The sequence below is a fragment of the Rhinoraja longicauda genome, chromosome 9 (assembly GCF_053455715.1).
Source record: "Rhinoraja longicauda isolate Sanriku21f chromosome 9, sRhiLon1.1, whole genome shotgun sequence".
NCBI classification, from domain to species: Eukaryota; Metazoa; Chordata; class Chondrichthyes; order Rajiformes; family Arhynchobatidae; genus Rhinoraja; species Rhinoraja longicauda.
Window position 1 is genome coordinate 3,607,998 of NC_135961.1, and position 21,894 is coordinate 3,629,891.

At 45.4% G+C, this 21,894-nt stretch overlaps 1 protein-coding gene across 4 annotated transcripts in view; it reads right to left on the minus strand.

Moving 5' to 3' along the window:
* The window catches only part of arid1b (AT-rich interactive domain 1B), a 462,315-nt gene that overhangs the window by 327,295 nt on the left and 113,126 nt on the right, over window positions 1–21,894 (minus strand). For 3 of the 4 annotated variants that reach the window (XM_078404705.1, XM_078404704.1, XM_078404701.1), the window contains one exon: window positions 5,056–5,166. The exons of the other annotated variant lie outside the window; for it this stretch is intronic. In XM_078404705.1, coding sequence (XP_078260831.1) covers window positions 5,056–5,166 — 111 coding nt within the window. The remainder of the gene's footprint in view (window positions 1–5,055; window positions 5,167–21,894) is intronic. 4 annotated transcript variants of the gene reach the window in all.

Sequence of the window (21,894 nt, forward strand, 5' to 3'; positions counted from 1 at the left end):
CATTTTGGTCTGCACTGTTACTAGCTCTTCACCGTTTATGGGGATAGTGATTATGGAGGGTGGGCAGTAATAAACAGTAACATGAGAGGCTATCCTTTCAATCATAATATATCTCGAGCACAGGCAGCTCAAAGCAACCCACAAAAATAACTAGCTCCCCTTGTAATGTCAAACACCCTGAAATTATTAAATGACGACAATCGCAAAAAGAGGCTGTTCAGCCAATTAAGTCTATTACTATTAAGTCCACTAGAGCAATGCCTTTAGTCCCATTCTGGGGTCAAGGAAAGAGCGTTCACGTCGCAGCCTTGTTTCCACCAACCTTTCCACCACCACGCCACAAGAAGCCCAAGACGCCATTGTGTACAGATGTCAAGAAGTGTGTTCAGCTCTGGCTGAACAGTTTCTAATCTTGTGATATAGACTCGATAAGAAGAAGTCCCATTCTCCCTTTAATTCCCCTGTAACCTGTTCTCTCACCGTGCACTTCAACCCAGCTCCAATGTCCCAGAGTCTATATTCACCCACCCACATTTGGGGTAATTTACTAATTAACCTACTAACAACTATTTGGGATGTGCAGGAAACTGAAACACCTGGGAAAAACCACACGGTTAAAAGGAGAATGTGAAAACTGCACACAAATAGCACACAATGTCAAGATCGAACCTAGTTTGCCGGCATTGTGAGTCAGTTTTACTAAATGCTACAGCACAATGAACAGAGTAGAATTAACAAGGATTTATGAAATGGAAATCATGCTTGACTAATCAAATGGAATTCTTAGAGAATGTGATTTAGTTTAGTTTTTTTTCCGTTTATTGTCACATGTACTGAGGTACAGTGAAAAGCTTTTGTTGCGTGCTATCCAGTCAGCAGAAAGACGATACGTTACAATCGAGCCATTTACAGTGTATAGATACATGATAAGGGAATTACGTTTAGTGCAAGGTGAAGCCAGTAAAGTCCGATCAAGGATACTCCGAGGGTCACCAAAGAGGTAGATAGTAGTTCAGCACTGCTCTCTGGTTGTGGTAGGATGATTCAGTTGCCTGATAACAGCTGGGAAGGAACTGTCCCTGAATCTGGAGGTGTGCATTTTCACACTTCTATACCTTTTGCCCGATGGGAGAGGGGAGAAGAGGGAGTGGCCAGGATTGCGACTAGTCCTTGATTGTGCTGCTGGCCTTGCCGAGGCAGCGTGAGGTGTAAATGGAATCAATGGAAGGGAGGTTGGTTTGTGTGACGGTCTGGGCTGTGTCCACAATTCGTTGCAATTTCTTGCGGTCTTGGGTGGAGCTGTTCCCAAACCAAGCTGTGATGCATCCCGATAAAATGCTTTCCATGGTGCATCTGTAGAAGTTGGGGAGAGTTATAGGAGACATGTCGAACTTCCTAAGCCTTCTGAGGAAGTGGAGGCGTTGGTGTGCATTCTTGGTCGTTGCTTCAATATGGATGGTCCAGGAGAAGTTTTTGGTGATATTAACTCCTAGGAATTCAAAGTTTTCAACCTCTACTTTGGCACCAATATATATAGAAAAGGTGAAACCAGTGGATATGGAAGGCTTTAAATAAGGTTACAGGTAGGAGGTTGGTTCCATCACATGGAACTGGGGGTAATTTGATTACTATTTATGAACAGGGGCCATAGTTTAAGAATAAGAGGTAGGCCATTTTGAACAGAGATGTGGAAAAACCTTTTCACTCAAGAAAGTTGTGAATCTGTGGAATTCTCTGCCTCGGAAGGCAGTGGAGGCCAAGTCTCTGAATTGTGGTGCAGCGGTAGAGTTGCTGCCTTACAGCGAATGCAGCGCCTGAGACTCAGGTTCGATTCTGACTACGGGCGCCGTCTGTACGGAGTTTGTACGTTCTCCCCGTGACCTGCGTGGGTTTTCTCCGAGATCCTCGGTTTCCTCCCACACTCCAAAGACGTACAGGTGTGTAGGTTAATTGACTGGGTAAAATGACACCGGCTGGGTCACCTGGGCGAGGGTGTCTGATGTTGTGAGACCCGAAACACCCGATGACCCCAGGTCACATCACTGAGGATGCGTCCCAGCGCATCCACAAGATGTATCTTGCACAGTGATTACCATGCACTACCATGAGAATCAGGAATTTTACCGAATGAAATTTAGATTTAGATTTAGAGAGATACAGTGCAGAAACAGGCCCTTCGGCCCACCGAGTCCGCGCCGCCCAGCAATCTCCGCACACTAACACTATCCTACACACACTAGGGACAATTTTTTAAAAACATTTTACCCAGTCAATTAACCTACATACCTACACGTCTTTGGAGTGTGGGAGGAAACCGAAGATCTCGGAGAAAACCCACGCAGGTCACGGGGAGAACGTGCAAACTCCGTACAGACGGCGCCCGCAGTCAGGATCAAACCCGCGTTTCAGGCGCTGCATTCACTGTAAGGCAGCAACTCTACCGCTGGGCCACCGTGATGCAATGTGCCGCAATTAACTCAATGTGAGATATTGTGAAACAATGACAATTGTTCTTTGGAAACGGAAAAATATGTTTGTTACAACCTGATCCCAGAGATTGATCCTTGTTAAACATTGTACAGATAGAAAGCTCTGAAACGAGGTTCACAGTTATTCTCTGTATTTCCCTCTCCCGACTCAGTCTGAAGAAGGGTCTCGACTTCCTATCCAGAAATGTTGCCTGTCCTGCTGAGTTTCTCCAGCATTTTGTGTCTACCTTCGCAGTTATTCAAGTTATTTCAATTTCAGCCCATCACTCAGAATAAAATGTAAGTTACAGCTCCTCAACTTACAATGGGGTTACGTTCCGATAAACCCATCGCAAATCAAAAATATCGTACGTCGAAATGCATTTAATACACCTGATCATGTGGCCGGAAGGAAGCCAGCTGCGGCTGGCTATGGCTCGCTGCCATTGCCCAGCGTTTGAACCATCGTAAAGTCGAAATATCGTAAGTCGAAGCATCGTAAGTCGGGGAGCATCTGTACTAGTGTTTTTTTTATGCTAAATTTATTCTTGCATAAACATTGTGCCCTTTCTCCCCCTAAATATTTACAGGGTGCCCCTAATGTCATGATCTCCGATGAAGGTATCACTTTGATTTTTTTAGATTTAGAGATAGATTTAGAGATACAGCACGGAAACAGGCCCTTCGGCCCACCGAGTCCGCGCCGCCCAGCGATTCCCGCACATTAACACTATCCTACACACACTAGGGACAATTTTTACATTTTACCCAGTCAATTAACCTACATACCTGTATGTCTTTGGAGTGTGGGAGGAAACCGAAGATCTCGGAGAAAACGCACGCAGGTCACGGGGAGAACGTACAAACTCCGCACAGACGGCGCCCGTAGTCGGGTTCGAACCTGAGTCTCCGGCGCGGCATTCGCTGGAAGGCAGCAACTCTACCGCTGCGCCATCGTGCCGCCCACGGTAGTCCCAACTGCAACATGCCCACCCAGCCTATGGCCATCCGAGAAAAGAAAATGTCCAACGATAGAAGCCGCGAACCTGCTGTAAAACGGATGGATGGCGCAGAAAGCAGTGACTCGTGCTTGCCTATTTATAGACTTTGAAGACTTGGAGTACCTACAACGGACACCTCAAACCACTGAAGAACCACCACAAACAATGCCCTCCACACATTCCTCAAAAACTACCGGCAGGATAAGAAAATCAGTGTTTTCCCTCAGGCCAACAACTTTAGCATCAAGGTTAACATCAAGGTTCTACCTCCGATAGGCAGACCACATTATTTACATGCCCCATGCTTGATTTTTGAAACAACCATTCTGCTCTAAACTGCCAGGGCAAGGGTCTACCAGACGAACGGAGGAGGCGACTCTCAATGCCTCCTTGAAAAGCCCAGCAAACTGCTCTCTGTCCATGTATAACAACTCTTAACACTGGGTGATGTCTGAACCAGGCGATAAAAATCGACATATTTATTTCTTTATTTAAACCTCATTGTCTACCTGCCTTTATCAGTGAGTGGACATAAAAATTCTAAACCGATTTCAAAATGAAAAATTCCTAAATGGAAAAAGGTTGACTTCAATCAAGAGGATCATACTAAGGTCACTCCCCTGAAATTGTGTGACGAGTCCAAAATTTGAACAGGTTCTGGGGCAAAAGGCTCACCCACACGATTAGTATGTAACCATAATGATGCACTTGACATCCATTTGCAAAATTAATGGAAGCAGAAATGTAATATCAAGACACCACAATTGAAGAATAATTATCTCAATTACACACAGTGCTCAATGACTAAGTAACTTTCTCAGCATCATTTTGATCTTTTCCACTTATTCGCACAACAGAGACTACGTAGTTCTTAAACAGATCCATTTAGCAGGTTTGCAAATACGTTCAACATCATTTGGGGGTTTTGTTAAGGCAGATACGAAAAGATTGTTTCCTGTGGCAAAAAGGGTCGTAAACAGGCGAAAATGATGTGTGGTATTAGGCCAAAAGTTGACAGAATAGCATTTTATTTTATCTACACGCAACGAAGTTTAACATTCGGATTCATTTGGACACATGGGCTACAAAACCGATGGAGGCAAAAAACATTGTCGTCCTGTGAGAAAAGAGCTAGAAAGTCGGTCGGTGCAAGAATATTGTCCTTTCTTGGTGGGAACTGCAAAAATAATCTGCTCATGATTATTCTCTGAATGAAGATGAGCTTCTCGGCAGAGCCCTGGACAACAACTCGTATCACAATGTTCCTTAACGAGAGGTTGTATCATCCACACATGCATCAAGAAACACAAATTAAAATAAAAAATGTTGATTTATTTACTTTTTTCACATGAATTCCCTGAGAGTAAATTTTACTCGAGACCTCAAATTTAAAAAAAAGTTGTGATTTCTAATTCTATACGGGTGAATTTCCATAACCCGTACGTATGGATGTAATGCAGGGTTTGCCTGCACTCTTCCTGACATAATACCATGGCTTTTTTTAATATTCTATGTGGTAAAGAATATCACGTGTTCTTTAAACAGTGAGCTCCCCTAATTTAAAAGCATTATCATGAGTCACTTACAGGTAAACTTGATGGTCTCTCGTGCTGTAACAAGTTCAAATCTTCATGGTTTGGCTTGCTAGATGTCAATGGAGGGGCAGTCCGGGTTCCATAGCCTTCCTGAGTTATATCCTGTGAAAAAAAACCTAATTTATTAAGCACTGTCCATAAACGCAAGTCATGAGAAGTTATTGGACTAGCAGTGTGATGAGATAACCAGCAGAGGGAAACAATTCAACTAGAAGGTCACAAAAGCAGTTCGTTCAGTGATTACCTTCCACTGCTAGACACAGTTTCCACAACACAATAACCTCCCACTGCACAGCCCAGCAGGTTGCAAGGGATTAACAGTGATGTTTAAACCAACAAACGTCTGAAGTTTCTTTTGAAAGTTCCTCACTCCACTATATTGGGAACCAAAGTTAGACAGCTTTACAATGGGCAAACAAAATGAGCAAGCATTGACTTTGCATTTCATTTGTGTTTTTCTCTGTTGAGACTGACATTTACACATGTGAGATGGAAAAAGAGAACAATGCACACACATAAAAGGAACAAAGTAAATGATTCACAACCTTTTCCTCATGTTCCCAGTTGGAAAATATATTGCAAGGTCCTCAAAAAATATTCCAAAATAAGTCTTTATGCTTTACAAATACATGTGAACACAAACAAAATTGAATGAAAAATGGTCCAATTTGGTCCCAAAAAATGGACCTTCTGTTTTACAATGACATTTTTCCACTTATGGTAAAATCGAATGGTATTTTCTTTGTCGCAAAAAATTACCATTTCATTCAAACTTACTGGATGCTGCCCCCAAATCGTCAGAATGAAAAATCTTTATTCCTACAGATTACCAGAAGTACCAGCGGATAATAGCAGATGCATTTATTTACCTCTTTAACCCATCAAATCTTAAAGTACAGAAAGAAACGATGAGAAGACAGAAAATAATAAGTTAAATGATGCAAATGAAGAAGAAATAAAGAGCAGGGGGGAGAATGTACAAAAAAATAGAAAGAGAAAAAGGGGTAATATTAACATTCAAGAATATATTATGTGTATCAATAAGACATCTGAGTTTTAACTGTACTCTGTCTGATTGAGTCGAAATGTAGAAATGTAAATCTCATCATTAGAAGCCTGATATAGCTAAATACCACCTCCAATTTCATGTACTGGGTTTGAAATTCAAACACAGTTATTTCTTAAACCTCGTGCAGCAGAGATCCAGTGCCAACCCAGATGCACTGTAAAAGAGTTAGAAGTAATGAAAAAGGAAGGTGTGGCCCCATTTTTAAGTACCATCCAGCAGTGATGTGCAATTGCTTTGCATGAATTCCTTTTTGTCTCACTTCAGTTTGAGCGTTCAACACTATTAATTTCCCACCCAGACCATGATTTATGCTCTTGACCTTGCACAAGGCTGTGGCTAAAAGCAGGTGGGATTCTGCTTGAGTTTGAAAAACCGCAAACTCTGGAGAAGGAAATGGAGGTGAACCCATGATTCCAGAATCAGATTTGAAATTGTTATCACTGATTCACAGCCAATACTCAGAACATGAGAGCAATCAATAATAAACTCAACAAACAACAGAGATCTAAAACCACATGGTCAACTTTGCACAGAGCCTGCTAACTGTCATTTAAAGTACAGTACAGCCACATTACTAATATCACACATTATCCATTCAGCAGTGCTGAACTACTATCTACCTTTTTGGTAAACTTCGGACTATCCTTGATCAGACTTTGCTGGCCTTATCATGTATCTGTACACTGTAAATGGCTCGATTGTAATCATGTATTGTCATGTACAGCACGCAACAAAAGCTTTTCACTGTACCTCGATACACATGACCATGTACATAAACTAAACTGAACCGAACCATTCATCCAAAAATTCTAGGTTTGATTCTAATACAAAATACCATGGATACTGAAATAAAATCGGAAAACAATGTAAACACTCAGATGATCAGTCAGCTTCTGTGGACAGTGAAACAGTAAATATTTTGGGTCAATGATTATAAAAATGTGCTCCTACTACATTTTCTGTTTTACTTAATGCTTTGATAGAATGGACATCGTACAGACAGGAAGTAGCCCCAATATGATTCATTCATTTCACACTTTAATCTGCTATTCTTTTAATGCACCACCACATATTTATCCACAGTCAACTTAATTTTTCAATAATGCTCAGTCTGTGACTTCATAAACACGTTTTGCTCGACATTTTAAGTACTAACCGCATACTGTGATTTTATTCGATAAATGTTGATATTGTACTTCCCATACTAAAGCCAAGTTTTGTGGAGACTAAAAAATAACCTTTTTGCCACATATTCCAACAACGCTCTCATTATAGTTCTTTTTGTCCTCCAGTCCGAACATTGGTACGAACCGCTGCCATCCACTGACGTTCGCCTAGCAATGAACTGCCCTGCAGCCCTTGAGAGACAACAGGTGGTGTTGGAAAGTTTGCAGAGAGCAAAGTTGTAGTTCAGCAATGCAATGTTCTGCACAATGTGTGTTCATCATGGTGAATACAATAGACAATAGGTGCAAGAGGAGGCCATTCGGCCCTTCGAGCTACCACCGCCATTCAATGTGATCATGGCTGATCATTCACAATCAGTACCCCGTTCCTGTCTTCTCCCCATACCCCCTGACCCGGCTATCATTAGGAGCTCTATCTAGCTCTCTCTTGAAAGCATCCAGAGAATCAGCCTCCACTGCCTTCTGAGGCAGTGAATTCCACAGATTTACAACTCCCTGAGTGAAAAAGTTTTTCCTCATCTCCGTTCTAAATGGCCTACCCCTTATTCTTAAACTGTGGCCCCTGGTTCTGGACTCCCCCAACATTGGGAACATGTTTCCTGCTGGGTTCACTGCTGGGTACTTGAGCACCAACTCCGTGTGTTAACAGACCGCTGGATCGTCTGGCTTCTCTCACGACCACCTGTTGGATGGGATGGGAGATGTTGTTTCCCTCTCTTTTGTGTTTGACTGCACAGTTCTCCTCAGGCCAATGGCGATCTCTGATTATTGAGTTTTTTACTAAAGCGAAATCTCCCAGGCTGGGGCAGGTTTTGCAACCAAACAAAAAGAGAAAACAGCAGCCTGCAATCCATCCGACAGGCGGTGATAAGATAGTAACTTAGATTCAAGTGGACTGTCAACACATGGAGCGCGTGCTGCCAGTCCACACAGCAATGGCGCCCACTTATCATGCAACCAAGATGCAGCCCTGAGTCCGGTGGCCCCGTGCTGATCACCTCACCCTGGCCAGCACCAACAATGGCACTTACAGGCAGCTTCTCCACAATGGCCGTGTGTGTGTGTGTATGTGTGTGTGTGTGTGTGTGTGTGTGTGTGTGTGTGTGTGTGTGTGTGTGTGTGTGTGTGTGTGTGTGTGTGTGTGTGTGTGCGTACACGTGCCTGTACATATACATACCCACACGCGCATACATATAAATTTATATATATATACATACACATATATAATATATGTATATGCATACATACACATACATATATAGACCGGCATGTACACACGCCCATATATATATATTCATTAGACACAAAATGCTGGAGGAACTTAGCAGGACAGGCAGCATTTTTGAATCGAAGGAATATATTCCCATTCCCCCCATTCCTTCTCACCAGAGATGCTGCCTGTCCCGCTGAGTTACTCCAGCATTTTGTGTCTATCTTCGGTGTAAACCAGCATCTGCAGTTCCTTTCTAGATATATATTCATTGTTTTATATATGAATATAAATGTCATTGTTCCATTTCAGGATAGATGACAATAAGGCACGTTTGACTCTTGGCGTATCTGCTTCAACCACCACTCAGCCAGCACGTTCCAATCACTCACCACCCTGTGTAAAAACTTGTCCTGCCTATCTCCTTTACACTTTGCCATCTCACCTTAAAGCTACGCGCTCGAGTTTTTTTTCCTCATTCTGTCCTGGGAAAAAGATTCGCATAATTACAGGTGCTCCTCAACTTACAATGGGGTTACGTTCCGATAAACCCATCGGAAACCGAAAATATCGAACGTCGAAATGCATTCAAATACACCTGATCACGTGGCCGGAAGCGAGCTATGGGGTCGCCGCCGTTGTCTAGCGTCTGCACCATTGTAAAGTCGAAATATCGTTCGTCAAAGCATCGTTAGTCAGGGAGCACCTGTATGTATACTTCTATATATACTTAGGGCGGCATGGTGGCGCAGCGGTAGAGTTGCCTCCTTACAGCGAATGCAGCGCCGGAGACCCGGGTTAGATCCTGACTTCGGGCGGAGTTTGTACGTTCTCCCCGTGACCTGCGTGGGTTTTCTCTGAGATCTTCGGTTTCCTCCCACACTCCAAAAACGTGCAGGTTTGTAGGTTAATTGGCTGGACAAATGTAAAAATTGTTCCTAGTGGGTGTAGGATAGTGTTAATGTGCGGGGATCACTGGGCAGCGCGGACCCAGTGGGCCGGAGAAAACAATCCAAGTCTGTCCAACCTTTCCCAGTAGCCAACACCCCCCAATCCAGGCATCATTCTGGTAAATCTCCTCTGCACCCTTTCCAAAGTCTTCACATCCTTCCTGCAATGGCACAACCGGAACTGCACACAACACTCCAAAGGCAGCCTATCCAAAGTCCAATAGAGCTGCTTTATGACTTTGTGACTCTTTTACTCAATGCCCCAACCTATGAAACCACATGCCTTCATTGCCACTCTCTCTACTTGTGTTGCCACTTACAGGGAGATATAGTCTTGGACACCAAGATCCCTCCAAACATCAATGCCATTAAGGATCATGCCTTTAATCGGATATTTTTCCATTACATTTCTCCTCCCTTGCTTGGATTAAACTTCATCTGCATTTCCCCGCCCATTTCTGTAGCTGATCTATATCCTGTCGTACAATTTGACAGCTTACCTCACAGTCTGTGACCCCAGCAATCTTGGTGTCATCTGTAAACTTACTGAACGACGTGTCTACATTTACTTCCAAGTTATTTATACGTATCACAAACAGCAGTGGTCCCAGCACAGATCCGTGTGGAATTCCTCTGGTCACAGACCTTCAGCCTGAATAATGTACTTCCACCACAATCCTGTCTTCTATCAGTAAAACAGTTTCCTGGCTATTAATCCATGGCATCTTAATCTACTAAAATCTATGTAGACAATATCCATCGCCGAACCTCATTGATCATCATCATCACCTCCTCAAACAGCTCGATCAAATTAGTAAGACACAACCACGGTAGCGCAGCGGTAGAGTTGCTGCTTTACAGCGAATGCAGCGCCGGAGACTCAGGTTCGATCCTGACTACGGGTGCTGCACTGTAAGGAGTTTGTACGTTCTCCCCGTGACCTGCGTGGGTTTTCTCCGAGATCTTCGGTTTCCTCCCACACTCCAAAGACGTACAGGTATGTAGGTTAATTGGCTGGGTAAATGTAAAAATTGTCCCTAGTGGGTGTAGGATAGTGTTAATGTGCGGGGATCGCTGGGCGGCACGGACTTGGAGGGCCGAAAAGGCCTGTTTCCGGCTGTATATATATGATATGATATGATATGAACCTGCCATGTACAAAACCAGAGGAAAGAAAACTGCAGATGCCGGTTTAAATCGAAGGTAGACACAAAATGCTGGAGTAACTCAGCGGGTCAGGCAGCATCTCTAGAGAGAAGGAAAGGGTGATGTTTCGGGTGAAGAATGGTCTCGACCCGAAACATCACCCTTTCCTTCTCTCCAGAGATGCTGCCTGACCCGCTGAGTTACTCCAGCATTTTGTGTCTACCTTCGATGTACAAAACTATGCTGACAATCCCTCATTATCCCATTCTCTTCCAATGGGAATAAATCTTATCCCAAAGAATCCTCTCCAATAGTTTCCCTGCCACTGACGCGAGGCTTACAAGCCTATAATACCCTGGATTCTCTCTACTTCCCTTCATAAATAAAAGAACAACATTAGCTAATCTCCAGTCACAAAGATCCTCGTCAAGGCCCTGCAGTCTCCTCTATCACCTCTCTCAATAACCTGGGATATTATCAGGAGCAGGGAATTTTGTTTTAGTTTCAGAGATACAGTGTGGAAACAGGCCCTTCGGCCCACCAGATCCATGCCGACCAGCAATCACCCATACACTAGTTCTATCCTACACACTGGGGACAATTTTTACAGAAGCCAATTAACCTACAATCCTGCACCTTTGGAATGTGGGAGGAAACCAGAGCACCCAGAGGAACCTGCACAGTCACAGAGAAAATGTACAGACTCCATACAGACAGCGGCAATAGTCAGGATCGAACCCGGGTCCCTGGTACAGTAAGGCAGCAATTCTACCGCTGTGCAACCGTGCCGCTCAAAATGGATTCACCTTAATGCACATCAAGAGCCTCAACACCTCTTCCTTCTTAATCTCAAACTGCCTTTGGATATTAGTGTGTTAGAAAGAACTGCAGATGCTGGTTTAAACTGGAAATAGGCACAAAAAGCTGGATAACTCAGCAGGACAGGCAGCATCTCTGGAGAGAAGGAATAAGTGACGTTTCGGGTCGAGACCCTTCCACACATATCCATTGCCTTGGGGAAAACTGAAGCAAAGTACTCGTTTAGTACCTTGCCTCCATCCCCAGACCCCCAAGTACAAATTCCCTCCTTTATCCTCAAGTAGTCCTACCTTCTGCCCGGTTATTCTTTAGTTTTTAATCTGGACATAAAAAGCTTTGGGATTTTCTTTAATCCTACTCGCCAAAGCCATTTCATGGCCCCTTTAGGCCTTTCTAATCGCCCGCTTGAGTTCTTTCCCCCTTCCTTTATATTTCTCAAAAGCTCAAAGTCTGATTCCAACCTCTTAAATCTTGCATGCGCTTCTTTTTCCTTTTTAACCAAATTTACAACATTTTTGGTCATCCAAGGTTCCCTTACTTTGCCATCATTATGCCTCCTCCTTACTGGAATATGTTGGTTCTGAACTGGCCTGTAAACAACTCCCACACGTCAGATGTGGACCAACCCAATAGTAATCGCTTCCAGCCTACCATCCCGAGCTCCTGCTTAATAACATTGTAGTTTGCCGTACTCCAATTTAGCATCTTCCTGCAAGGTCACGCCTTCTCCCTATTCCAAACAATCTTAAAACTTGTAGAGTTGTGGGGGTCACATACATCTAATGATAATAATGATGAATTTTAGTCATGTTTCCGTTGGTGCTCTTGATTTCTGAGAATGCATTCTGACCACTAAGTGAGAAACCAGTGAACCCTTATTATTTTCTGCTTGTGATCCATTCTGCTGTCAACCCCCTGAACATTCTGACCTTGGTCAAGTCTACATTGGCACCGTCTGAAAATCAAAACTATATCTGTTGTTTTCATTAACCACATCAATTTCATGGACTTGAAAAAATGAATGAATAGCATTACTGCCTCTTTCGACATCATGCGCATTTTGAAACAATTTGGTGTATTTTCAGACCGGAACGTTTCCGATTAAATCTCGGAGAAAGATTTTATAATCTTTTCTACCACTGGTTGAGAAGTGCCCTGAAGTTTTTTCACCTCCTCTTTTAATTCAAGGGACAAAGAAAAATCATGTTTGCTACCGACACGCCCTCTTCCAGCGAATATATGTAACAGTAACATTAACTGTCTCTTGCCTAACTCCTTTTTTTTCTTGGTTTAGTATATTATTGTCATAGGTCTGAGGTACAGTGAAAGGTTTTTGTCACATGGTTTCCAGTCGGCGAATAGACTATACAGAACTGCAATTAAGCCGTCCACAGTCTATAGATAAAGGGTATAACATGTAGTGCAAGATACTGTCCAATAAAGTTTGATTAAAGATAGTTTGAAGGTCTCCAATGAGGTAGATGGAGGTCAGGATCAATCTCTAGCTGGTGAGAGGATGCTTTAGTTGCCTGATAATAGCCGGGAAGAAACTGAAGAAGAATCTTGAATTATGCATTTTCAAGCTTCTGCACCTCTTTGCTGATGGGAGAGGGGGAAAAAAGGGAGTGACCAGGGTGAGACTGGTCCTTGGTTATGCTGGCGGCCTTGCCAAGACAGTGGAGCGTATAGATGCAAGTCAATCGAAGGGGGGGGGGGGGGGGGAGGTTTGCATGACGTCCACAACTCTCTGTTCCCAAAACAATAGACAATAGACAATAGGTGCAGGAGGAGGCCATTCGGCCCTTCGAGCCAGCACCGCCATTCAATGTGATCATGGCTGATCATTCTCAATCAGTACCCCGTTCCTGCCTTCTCCCCGTACCCCCTGACTCCACTATCCCTGCCCCTTCATCACCTGTGGAGCAAATCCTTAGAGCACTGCACGACAAGACTGTTGCAGTTACAAAAGACTCTGTGTTGACTTTTCAAAAACAATAAATCTTGATCTTGTCAAGGACAACCAGGTGATGAAAATAACAAAAATACTACGGCTTACAGATTGCAAATTATAATTCACTGATTCAATACAATGTTTAATGAAAATCCGCAGTTGATTACGAAGAGCATTATTGCCTCCCAACTTAGAATAGTCAAACAGTATGGAAACAAGCCCTTTGGGTCAACTTGCCCATGTCGGCCACGATGCCCACCTAAGGTGGTCCCATTTGCCCGTGTTTGGCTCATATCCCTCTAAACCTTTCTTATCCACGAACCTGTCCAAATGTCTTTAAATAGGGTTATTATACATGCCTCACCCATCTCCTCCGGCATCTTGTTCCACATACTGTGTGAAAAGTTTGCCCCTTAGGTTCCTATCATCTTAAACCTATGCCCTCTAGTTCTTGATTCCCCTACCTTCCATTCACTTGTTCTCCTTCCCTAATGATTTTATATATGTCTATACGATCACCCATCAGTCTCTGAGCTGGAAGGAATAACGTTCTAGCCTGCTCAACCTCTCCTTATAAATCAGGCCCTTGAAACATCCTCGTAAATCTTCTCTGTACCCTTTCTGGCTTAATGGCATCCTTCCAACAGGAGGATGAGGAAAACCGAACACAATACTCCAAGTGCAGCCTCACCAATAAACCTATATAGCTGCATCGTGATATCCCAATTTTTTGCATTTAAAATCCAATACTCAATTCCCACTCTGACTGATGAAGGGTAACGTGCCAAAAACCTTCCTCACCATCCTATCTACCAGTGACCCCATTTTCAAGAAATCACGTACCAAGAAACCAGGATACTCCTGTGTCTCTCTGCTCTACAACACTTCCCAGTGACTGACCATTCACTGTGAAGGTCCGGCCTTGTTCAATTTCCCAAAATGCAACACCTCACATTTATCCGAAATAAATTACATTTGCCGTTGCCTTGGTCCACTTGCCCAGCTTATCAAGATCCTTTTGTAGTTCTTGATAACCATCTTCACGCTCTGTGATACCATTTATGTTTATGTCATGTGCAAACTTACAATCATACCTTGCACATTCTCATCCAAATCATTAACATGGATGACAAACGGCAGTGGATCGAACGCCTATCCCTGAGGCACACCACGAGTCACTTTGACTCCCGTCCGAAAAACAACCTTCCACCACCACTGTTTTTCAACACCGCCACATGGCGTACATTAACTCCAGCCTCCCGGATAGCCTGAGGCACACATTACCTCCAACCTCCCAGGTCGTCTTCATCCACTGCAGTTTGTCTACCGTCTCAACAGATCATGGCAGGCGCCATATCCCTGGCATTAAACTCATCTCTGGAACACCTAGACAACAATGACACCGAAACCAGACTCCTATTTATTGACAATAGCTCTGCCTTCGACGCCAATGTAGCGAAGGTCTTCTTGACCACTCCATTTATCCACTTGTGATGCTACTTTCAGGGAATCACGTACCTGGGCTCCTAGATCCCTCTGTTCTCCAACACTCCTCAGGGCGATCCTAGCCTGGTTTGACTTCTCAAGATGCAACCCCTTGCACTCTTCTGCATTAAACTCCATTAGCTTATTCCAGGCACGTGAGTGAGGTCAAAAGAAAAAGAGGAAAAGAGCCGAGCGCTTGCTCAGCTTGCAATGGAGGTCAAAAAATAGGGGAAATTTTGGAAATTTACACACAAAATTACCAGTTTCAAGCCTCTTTCAGTTCATTTCAAAGTAACAACAGACATTACAAAATAATGTGAATATGTCACTGTACACTAATAACATTTTGAAGTAAATTCGCACATTAATTGATAATCAGCCCAAAAAGGTGGTAATTGGCTTTTCTGTTGTGTTTTATATTTTAACCCTGTCTTAATTGATTTAGTTATATAATCTTGCACTTAAATTTAATATTTACTCATTACAGTTCCACCATTGATTTTCTGGCACTCTTGGTTCCAGAGCTTTGCTGGTTTATCCAGCCGGCCAAGGAAGTCGGCTATGGGGAAAGATGTGCTGGCTCCAGCTGGGCTGGAGTTCCAGAGCCCCGCCGGAAGGTTGCAGATTCAACCCACCGATCGCCCGTGGAAGTCCCGATGAGGTCGAGATTGGCTGCCTTGCCCAGCCTAGGTGCCACATTTCTGGGGAGACTACCAGGGCGCGCGGGAGGGGGGGAGGGGGGCAATTTCTCGCGGAACCCCTAGCGACCTCTAGCGCAACCTTCGTGTTCAGTGTGCAGGTGGGAGGAGTTGGCTGCGCCTAACGGCTGCGGCTCTCTGGCAGTCTGTTGTCTTTTTTTCTTTTTTTTTTTGTTTGTGTCGGTGTTGGGATGGTTTTTGTTTCTGTTTTTGGCTGTGTATGTGTGGTGGGGGTGTGTGGTGGGGGTGTGGGGTGGGGTGGGGGGGTGGGGCGGGGGGAAACCTTTATTTTATTAGGTCTCTTCCCCGGGGCGCGGCTCGGCTGCGGGCCTTAACATTGCCGGCGCAGCTCGGCTGCGGGACGTTTCAGTGCCCGGTGCGGCTCGGCTGCGGGCCTTAACATTGCCGGCGCAGCTCGGCTGCGGGACGTTTCAGTGCCCGGTGCGGCTCGGCTGCGGGCCTTAACATTGCCGGCGCAGCTCGGCTGCGGGACGTTTCAGTGCCCGGTGCGCTCGGCTGCGGGCCTTAACATTGCCGGCGCAGCTCGGCTGCGGGACGTTTCAGTGCCCGGTGCGGCTCGGCTGCGGGCCTTAACATTGCCGGCGCAGCTCGGCCGCGGGACGTTTCAGTGCCCGGTGCGGCTCGGCCGCTGGACTTAACATCGCCCGGTGTGGCCGCGGGACGTTTCAGTGCCCGGTGCGGCTCGGCCGCGGGACGTTTCAGTGCCCGGTGCGGCTTGGCCGCTGGACTTAACATCGCCCGGTGTGGCCGCGGGACGTTTCAGTGCCCGGTGTGGCCGCGGGACGTTTCAGTGCCCGGTGCGGCTCGGCCGGGGGACGTTTCAATGCCCGGTGCGGCTTGGCCGCTGGACTTAACATCGCCCGGTGTGGCCGCGGGACGTTTCAGTGCCCGGTGCGGCTTGGCCGCTGGACTTAACATCGTCAGCGCTGTTCGGCCGCGGGACGTTTCAGTGCCCGGTGCGGCTCGGCCGTTGGACTTAACATCGCCCGGTGTGGCCGCGGGACGTTTCGGTGCCCGGGGCGGCTCGGCCGGGGGGCCTTCCATCCCCTTGCGGGGGCTGTGCGTGTCGTTTGCCTCGGTAGGGGTCGAGCTGCCTGTCCGTGGGTGCGGGGGGAAGAGAGGGGAAGTTTTGTTGCCTCCATCACAGTGAGGGGGTGTTTGGAGTCACTGTGATGGATGTTTGTGTTGGGGTCGGGTGTCCTGTGTTCTTTTCTTTTTTGCTGTATTTTGTGTGACTGCTGAAATTTCGCTCGGTGTTGTGCCGAGTGACAATAAAGTGTTGTTATGTTATGTTATGTTATGTTATTACAAGTCTACACATCGTTTTTTGGTTTTTTTTCTTTTTTTCAATCTGATTTCGCCGTTTATTTGGCAAAGTGAAAAATGAGGAAACCAGGCAAAAAGCGCAGAAAATTGATTTAAAAAACCCGGAAATCGGCGGAAACGCAGAAAATTCACATTGATTTATTCACAAAATGCTGGAGTAACTCAGCAGGTCAGGCAGCATCTCGGGAGAGAAGGAATGGGTGACGTTTCGGGTCGAGACCCTTCTTCAGACTGATTCACATGCCTGTTATTCCTCGGCCCACTTATCACGATGCCGCTGTACTTTTTGATGACCCCTTTACTATCTACGATAACACCCACTTTAGCGTCATCTTTGCTTCCTCTTTTTTCTTCCATTCTTTATATGAACAGGCATCACATTTTACGCAAGTATGCCAAACAGGCCGGCCCAATGCTTGCTGTTGCCAGTGGCGTGTATGAATGTTGAAATTCTTCGGGGATGTTCTCCTGAAAGTGGCGGTTTTGATATTCTGTTATCAGCATCCTTCTGACATGTCCTGCCCACCTGGTACGTGATTCATTCAACAATGTGTAACTGCTGGGGAGGTTTGCCTCGGACAACATTTGTGCAACTGGGATTTTTTTCTTGCTACTTGATGTGAAGTTTGCTGCACAGGAAGGCTATGTGGATGTGTTTAAGCTATCTGGCATGGCTTGCAAGCGGAGTTGGGTGGGTATGACAACGGCATGATACAATTTCACCTTGCTGGGGTAACTCAGCAGGTCAGGCAGCATCCCTGGAGACAAGGAATGGGTGACGTTTCGGGTCGATATATCTCTCCCCTGACTAGTCAAAAGATGGGTCTCAACCTGAAACGTCATCCATTCCTTCTCTCCAGGGATTCTGCCTGACCCGCTGTGTTACCCCAGCATTTTGTGCCTATCTACGGTTTAAACCAGCATCTGCAGTTCCTTCCTACGCCTTGATCTTTTGATTGATTTCTCATCCAGTTCCGCCCTTTACTTCTCAGTTCTCCAAAATCAAATCTAACTTTTGTTCTTCTGGTGTTGATTTGTCATCCCTCATGAGTGTTGACAGATCTTGAGAGAGTGCCTCCAAGGCAAGTGAACCTGTCCACTGTAAAACCCACTGATCATTCACAAGGATATTGGGTTCCGTATGTAGTGTGTTTGCTGGAGATCGGTGCATAATTTCCTTGTGCTCATTCTGAGGCCAAAAGTTGTCGTAAGCACTGACAAATGTTTCTGAACATTCCTGTATATTAATTAGCTTCTGAGCTTGTATTGAATTAGCAAAAAGGAAATCCCTTAAGATGCTTTCTCATGCTTCGGCTTAGGCTGAGAATTTCCTTAGGTTAAATGGAGCCTATTTAACCTCCATTTAAGGATAATTCCATCTTCTAAGGTTAATTCCATCTTCTTCGTCAGGATAGGCATCAGTCAGCATTGCAGAGAACATTGTACTAAACAGTGCGAGGGCAAGCACACAGCCTTGTTTCACACCATTGGTGATGAGGAATTGGTCTAAATAACTCTCTGTCATCCAATATTCTGGCCATCAAATCATTGTGGAATTATCAGACAATTTTGAAGAACCTTTTGGCACGATCTTCCATATCACATCATGACTGCGTTAAAAGCTTCAGTGAGATACACAGAGGTGTGAACAAGCAGCAGTTTTGTTCTTGGCACTTCACTTGGAGTTGTCCTGCTGGGGAAGATCACATCTGTTGTTCCATGTCCTGCACAGAACCCACATTGACTTTCTTGCTCAAGGCAAGTGATCAGTTTTGGTTTAGTTTTAGTTTTAGAGATACAGAGCGGAAACAGGCCCTTCGGCCCACTGTGTCCGCGCCGACCAGCGATCCCCGCACATTAACACTGTCCTACACATACGAGGGACAATCTTTACATTTACCAGGCCAATTTACTGACATACTGCACGTCTTTGGAGTGTGGGAGGAAACTGAAGATCTCCGAGAAAACCCACGGTTGGAACATACAAACTCCATGCGGTCAGGATTGAACCTGGGTCTCCAGCACTGCAAGCGCTGTAAGGCAGCAATTCTACTGCCGCGCCATCGTTATGCCCAGTTTGTTGAACAGGTGTGACAATTTTACAAGCATTAAAGAGAAAAGAGATCGCTCCGTGATTATTATAGACTTGACGGTTGCCTTTGTACAGACGGGTGTTTGACGCATACTGGGATATTTTGTCTTTGTCCAAAACATCTGAAAGTGCTCTATCAGTTTCACAATAAACAATGCCCCCCCCCCCCCCCCCTCCTCTTTGAAGAATTCTGCTGGTATAACATCTGCCACTGAAGCTTTTCCACATAATAATTGTAACAATGTCTTTTGAACTTCCACCAGGCTGGGAGTTCAGCAAAAGCAAGATTGTTTTTGGAAGTTGTGACATGTGATGTACGGCTTAATCACCAATCGTAGATAGCCGATTTAGGACAAAGATAAAATGCTCAGCCCATCACCTCCAGTATCTGCTTCTGTTTGATGATGAGTGTCAGTCTCTGTGCCCTTCATAGTGGTGAACCACCAGATGGCTGAGGACCACATACAGATTTTAGAGCAGCATTGACATTTTTAAGAGTATCTCCAAGATCTGCTTCTTTTTGCCACTCAGCATTGCTCTATTACTGAGCCACAGATCCTGCATCTTCTGAAGCTTTTTCTGGACACTACAGTGAACGTGGGAAAAGGCAACTAGGAAAGTGCTAATACATTGGAAACAGTCATGTACTCTACCTGCACATCTGTATACTAAAACTCTCGTTTGTTATCTTGTTTGTAACTGAACTTCAGCCAAAACGGTACACGATAGCGCGACAATTTTAGGCCCACCTTACTCACCATTGTCACTTTAGTGATAATGCAAGTAGTTTTATTGAAATCGGTGTTATATTTTTAAAGTTATTCACATTTTAAAGTTTAAAAGGAGGGGAGGGGGAGGGGAGGAGGGAAGGAGGGGGGGAGAAGGGAGAGGGGAGGTTGAGGAGAGAGGGGAGGGGGGAGGACAGGGTGCTGCAACAATGCAGGAGAGGTTTGGGACCAACGGGTCCACTTGGTCTAGTATACAAACTCTCGGTTTGTTTGTGTGTATGTGTGTACCATGCCCTCTACACAGCCAAAACGGTACACGATAGCGCCACAATTTTAGGCTCACCCTACTCACCATTCCCCTGTGGTGTGAATAAACCCACTTTTGATACTTCTTAAAAACAATTTACCTTATAAAATTTAATAAATGCCCCCCCCCCCCCCCCCGGAGGACCAGCGGGAGGACCGGCGCCCGTCCCGGCATGCCCCGCGCCTGACCTTCCTCCCATGCTGCAGCGCGCCGGAGGCTGTGGCAGAGGGTCCAACAAGATGGCCGTCCCCGCCGATCACAGCGGGAAAAATGGGGCCGAGGTCAGTGCCTTCTCCCTGTCCATTCTCGCCCACCGACGGCCCCGGGAGACGCTCTCCGCCCGGCAACGGGTCCATGCCGTCGCCACCGTTCCCCGCCGCAGATCGCAGCCATGCTGCAGGAGACGCTTCGGCTCCGCAGGACAAACGAGGCCGACCTCACTGCTTTTTCCCCCTCCCCCCCTGCTGGCACACGGCCATGGCGGCACTCCCCGCCCGGCAACGGCTCCACGGTTGAGCCGAGGGGGGCGGGAGGGGAGGAGCGGGAGGAGGGGGTAGGGAGGGGGGGAGGGAGGGAGGGAGGGAGGGGATGGGGAGTTGGGGGGAGGGGATGGGGAGGGGGTCGGGTGATGGGGAGGGGGAGGGAGTGAAAGGGTGGAATGAGGGGGAGGGGTGAAGGGGAGGAGGGGGTGCTGCACCAATGCAGGAGAGGTTTGGACCCAACGGGTCCACTTGGTCTAGTCATTACTAAAATGAGGAAAATGACGATCACAGTGACATGGGTTATAAATTTTCACTCGGATAGTACAAATGTACAAAATAAAGTGTTCTATTCCCAACACTTACAACTGCTACTGACCAGCTCAAAATAAATAGAGATCTTGAATTACAGACCAAATAAAGGGAAAGATGGAGAGAATGACAAGACTGGGGGAGGATCGTTTCCATACACCCAACGTAAAATATACCGATTAACAACGATTAAAGGAACAAGTGATATCCACCCTTCAATTCGTAATCTATTGAAAAAGTTTTGACATTTGTTAACATTTTGTTTCATTACGCGCGCATAAAATAGCTGAAACATTCCAAAAAAACAGAGAAAGTAGCGAATATGACCCTCAGACAACAGATGTAAAAATATTGCACTGTCCGATGTGGCACAGAGTTAAACACACCATTACTATCCTTGGATTAATCTACTAACCATACAGCATTGGTTCGTATTTGCAAAGTGAAAGGAAGCTGTTATCACATTAATTGGAGTCAGGATGAAGCTGGCAGAAATTGCCCTGCTTATTAGTCAGAATTCTCAGCTGAAATGCAGTCAAATAGTCTGTTGACACTATCATAGGCCAATCATGAAGAATGACGACCAACAAGTTGAGACTACCAAAGCCTGTGGAATTTTTAGAAACAAGGAACTGCAGACGCTAGTTTACAAAAATAGGCAAAAAGTGCTGAAGGAACTCAGGCAGCATCTCAGAACATGGATCACAAGATCATATGATCCTAAGTGATAGTAGAATTAGGCCATTTGGCCCATTGAGTGTACTCTGCCATTCAATCATGGCTGATCTATCTCTCCCTCCTAACCCCATTCTCCTGCCTTCTCCCCGTAACCCCTGACACCCGTGCTAATCAAGAATCTATCTATCTCTGCCTTTTGGGTGACCTTTTGGGTCGGGACCCTCGACCCAAAATGTCACCTGTTAATATTCTCCAGAGTTGCTTCCTGACTATCCGCTGAGTTAATCCAGCATTTTGTGTCTTTTCCTGTGGAATGTTTGATTCTCTTAAGAAAATATGTTCTTAAAATCATAGATATACATGGAAACAAAT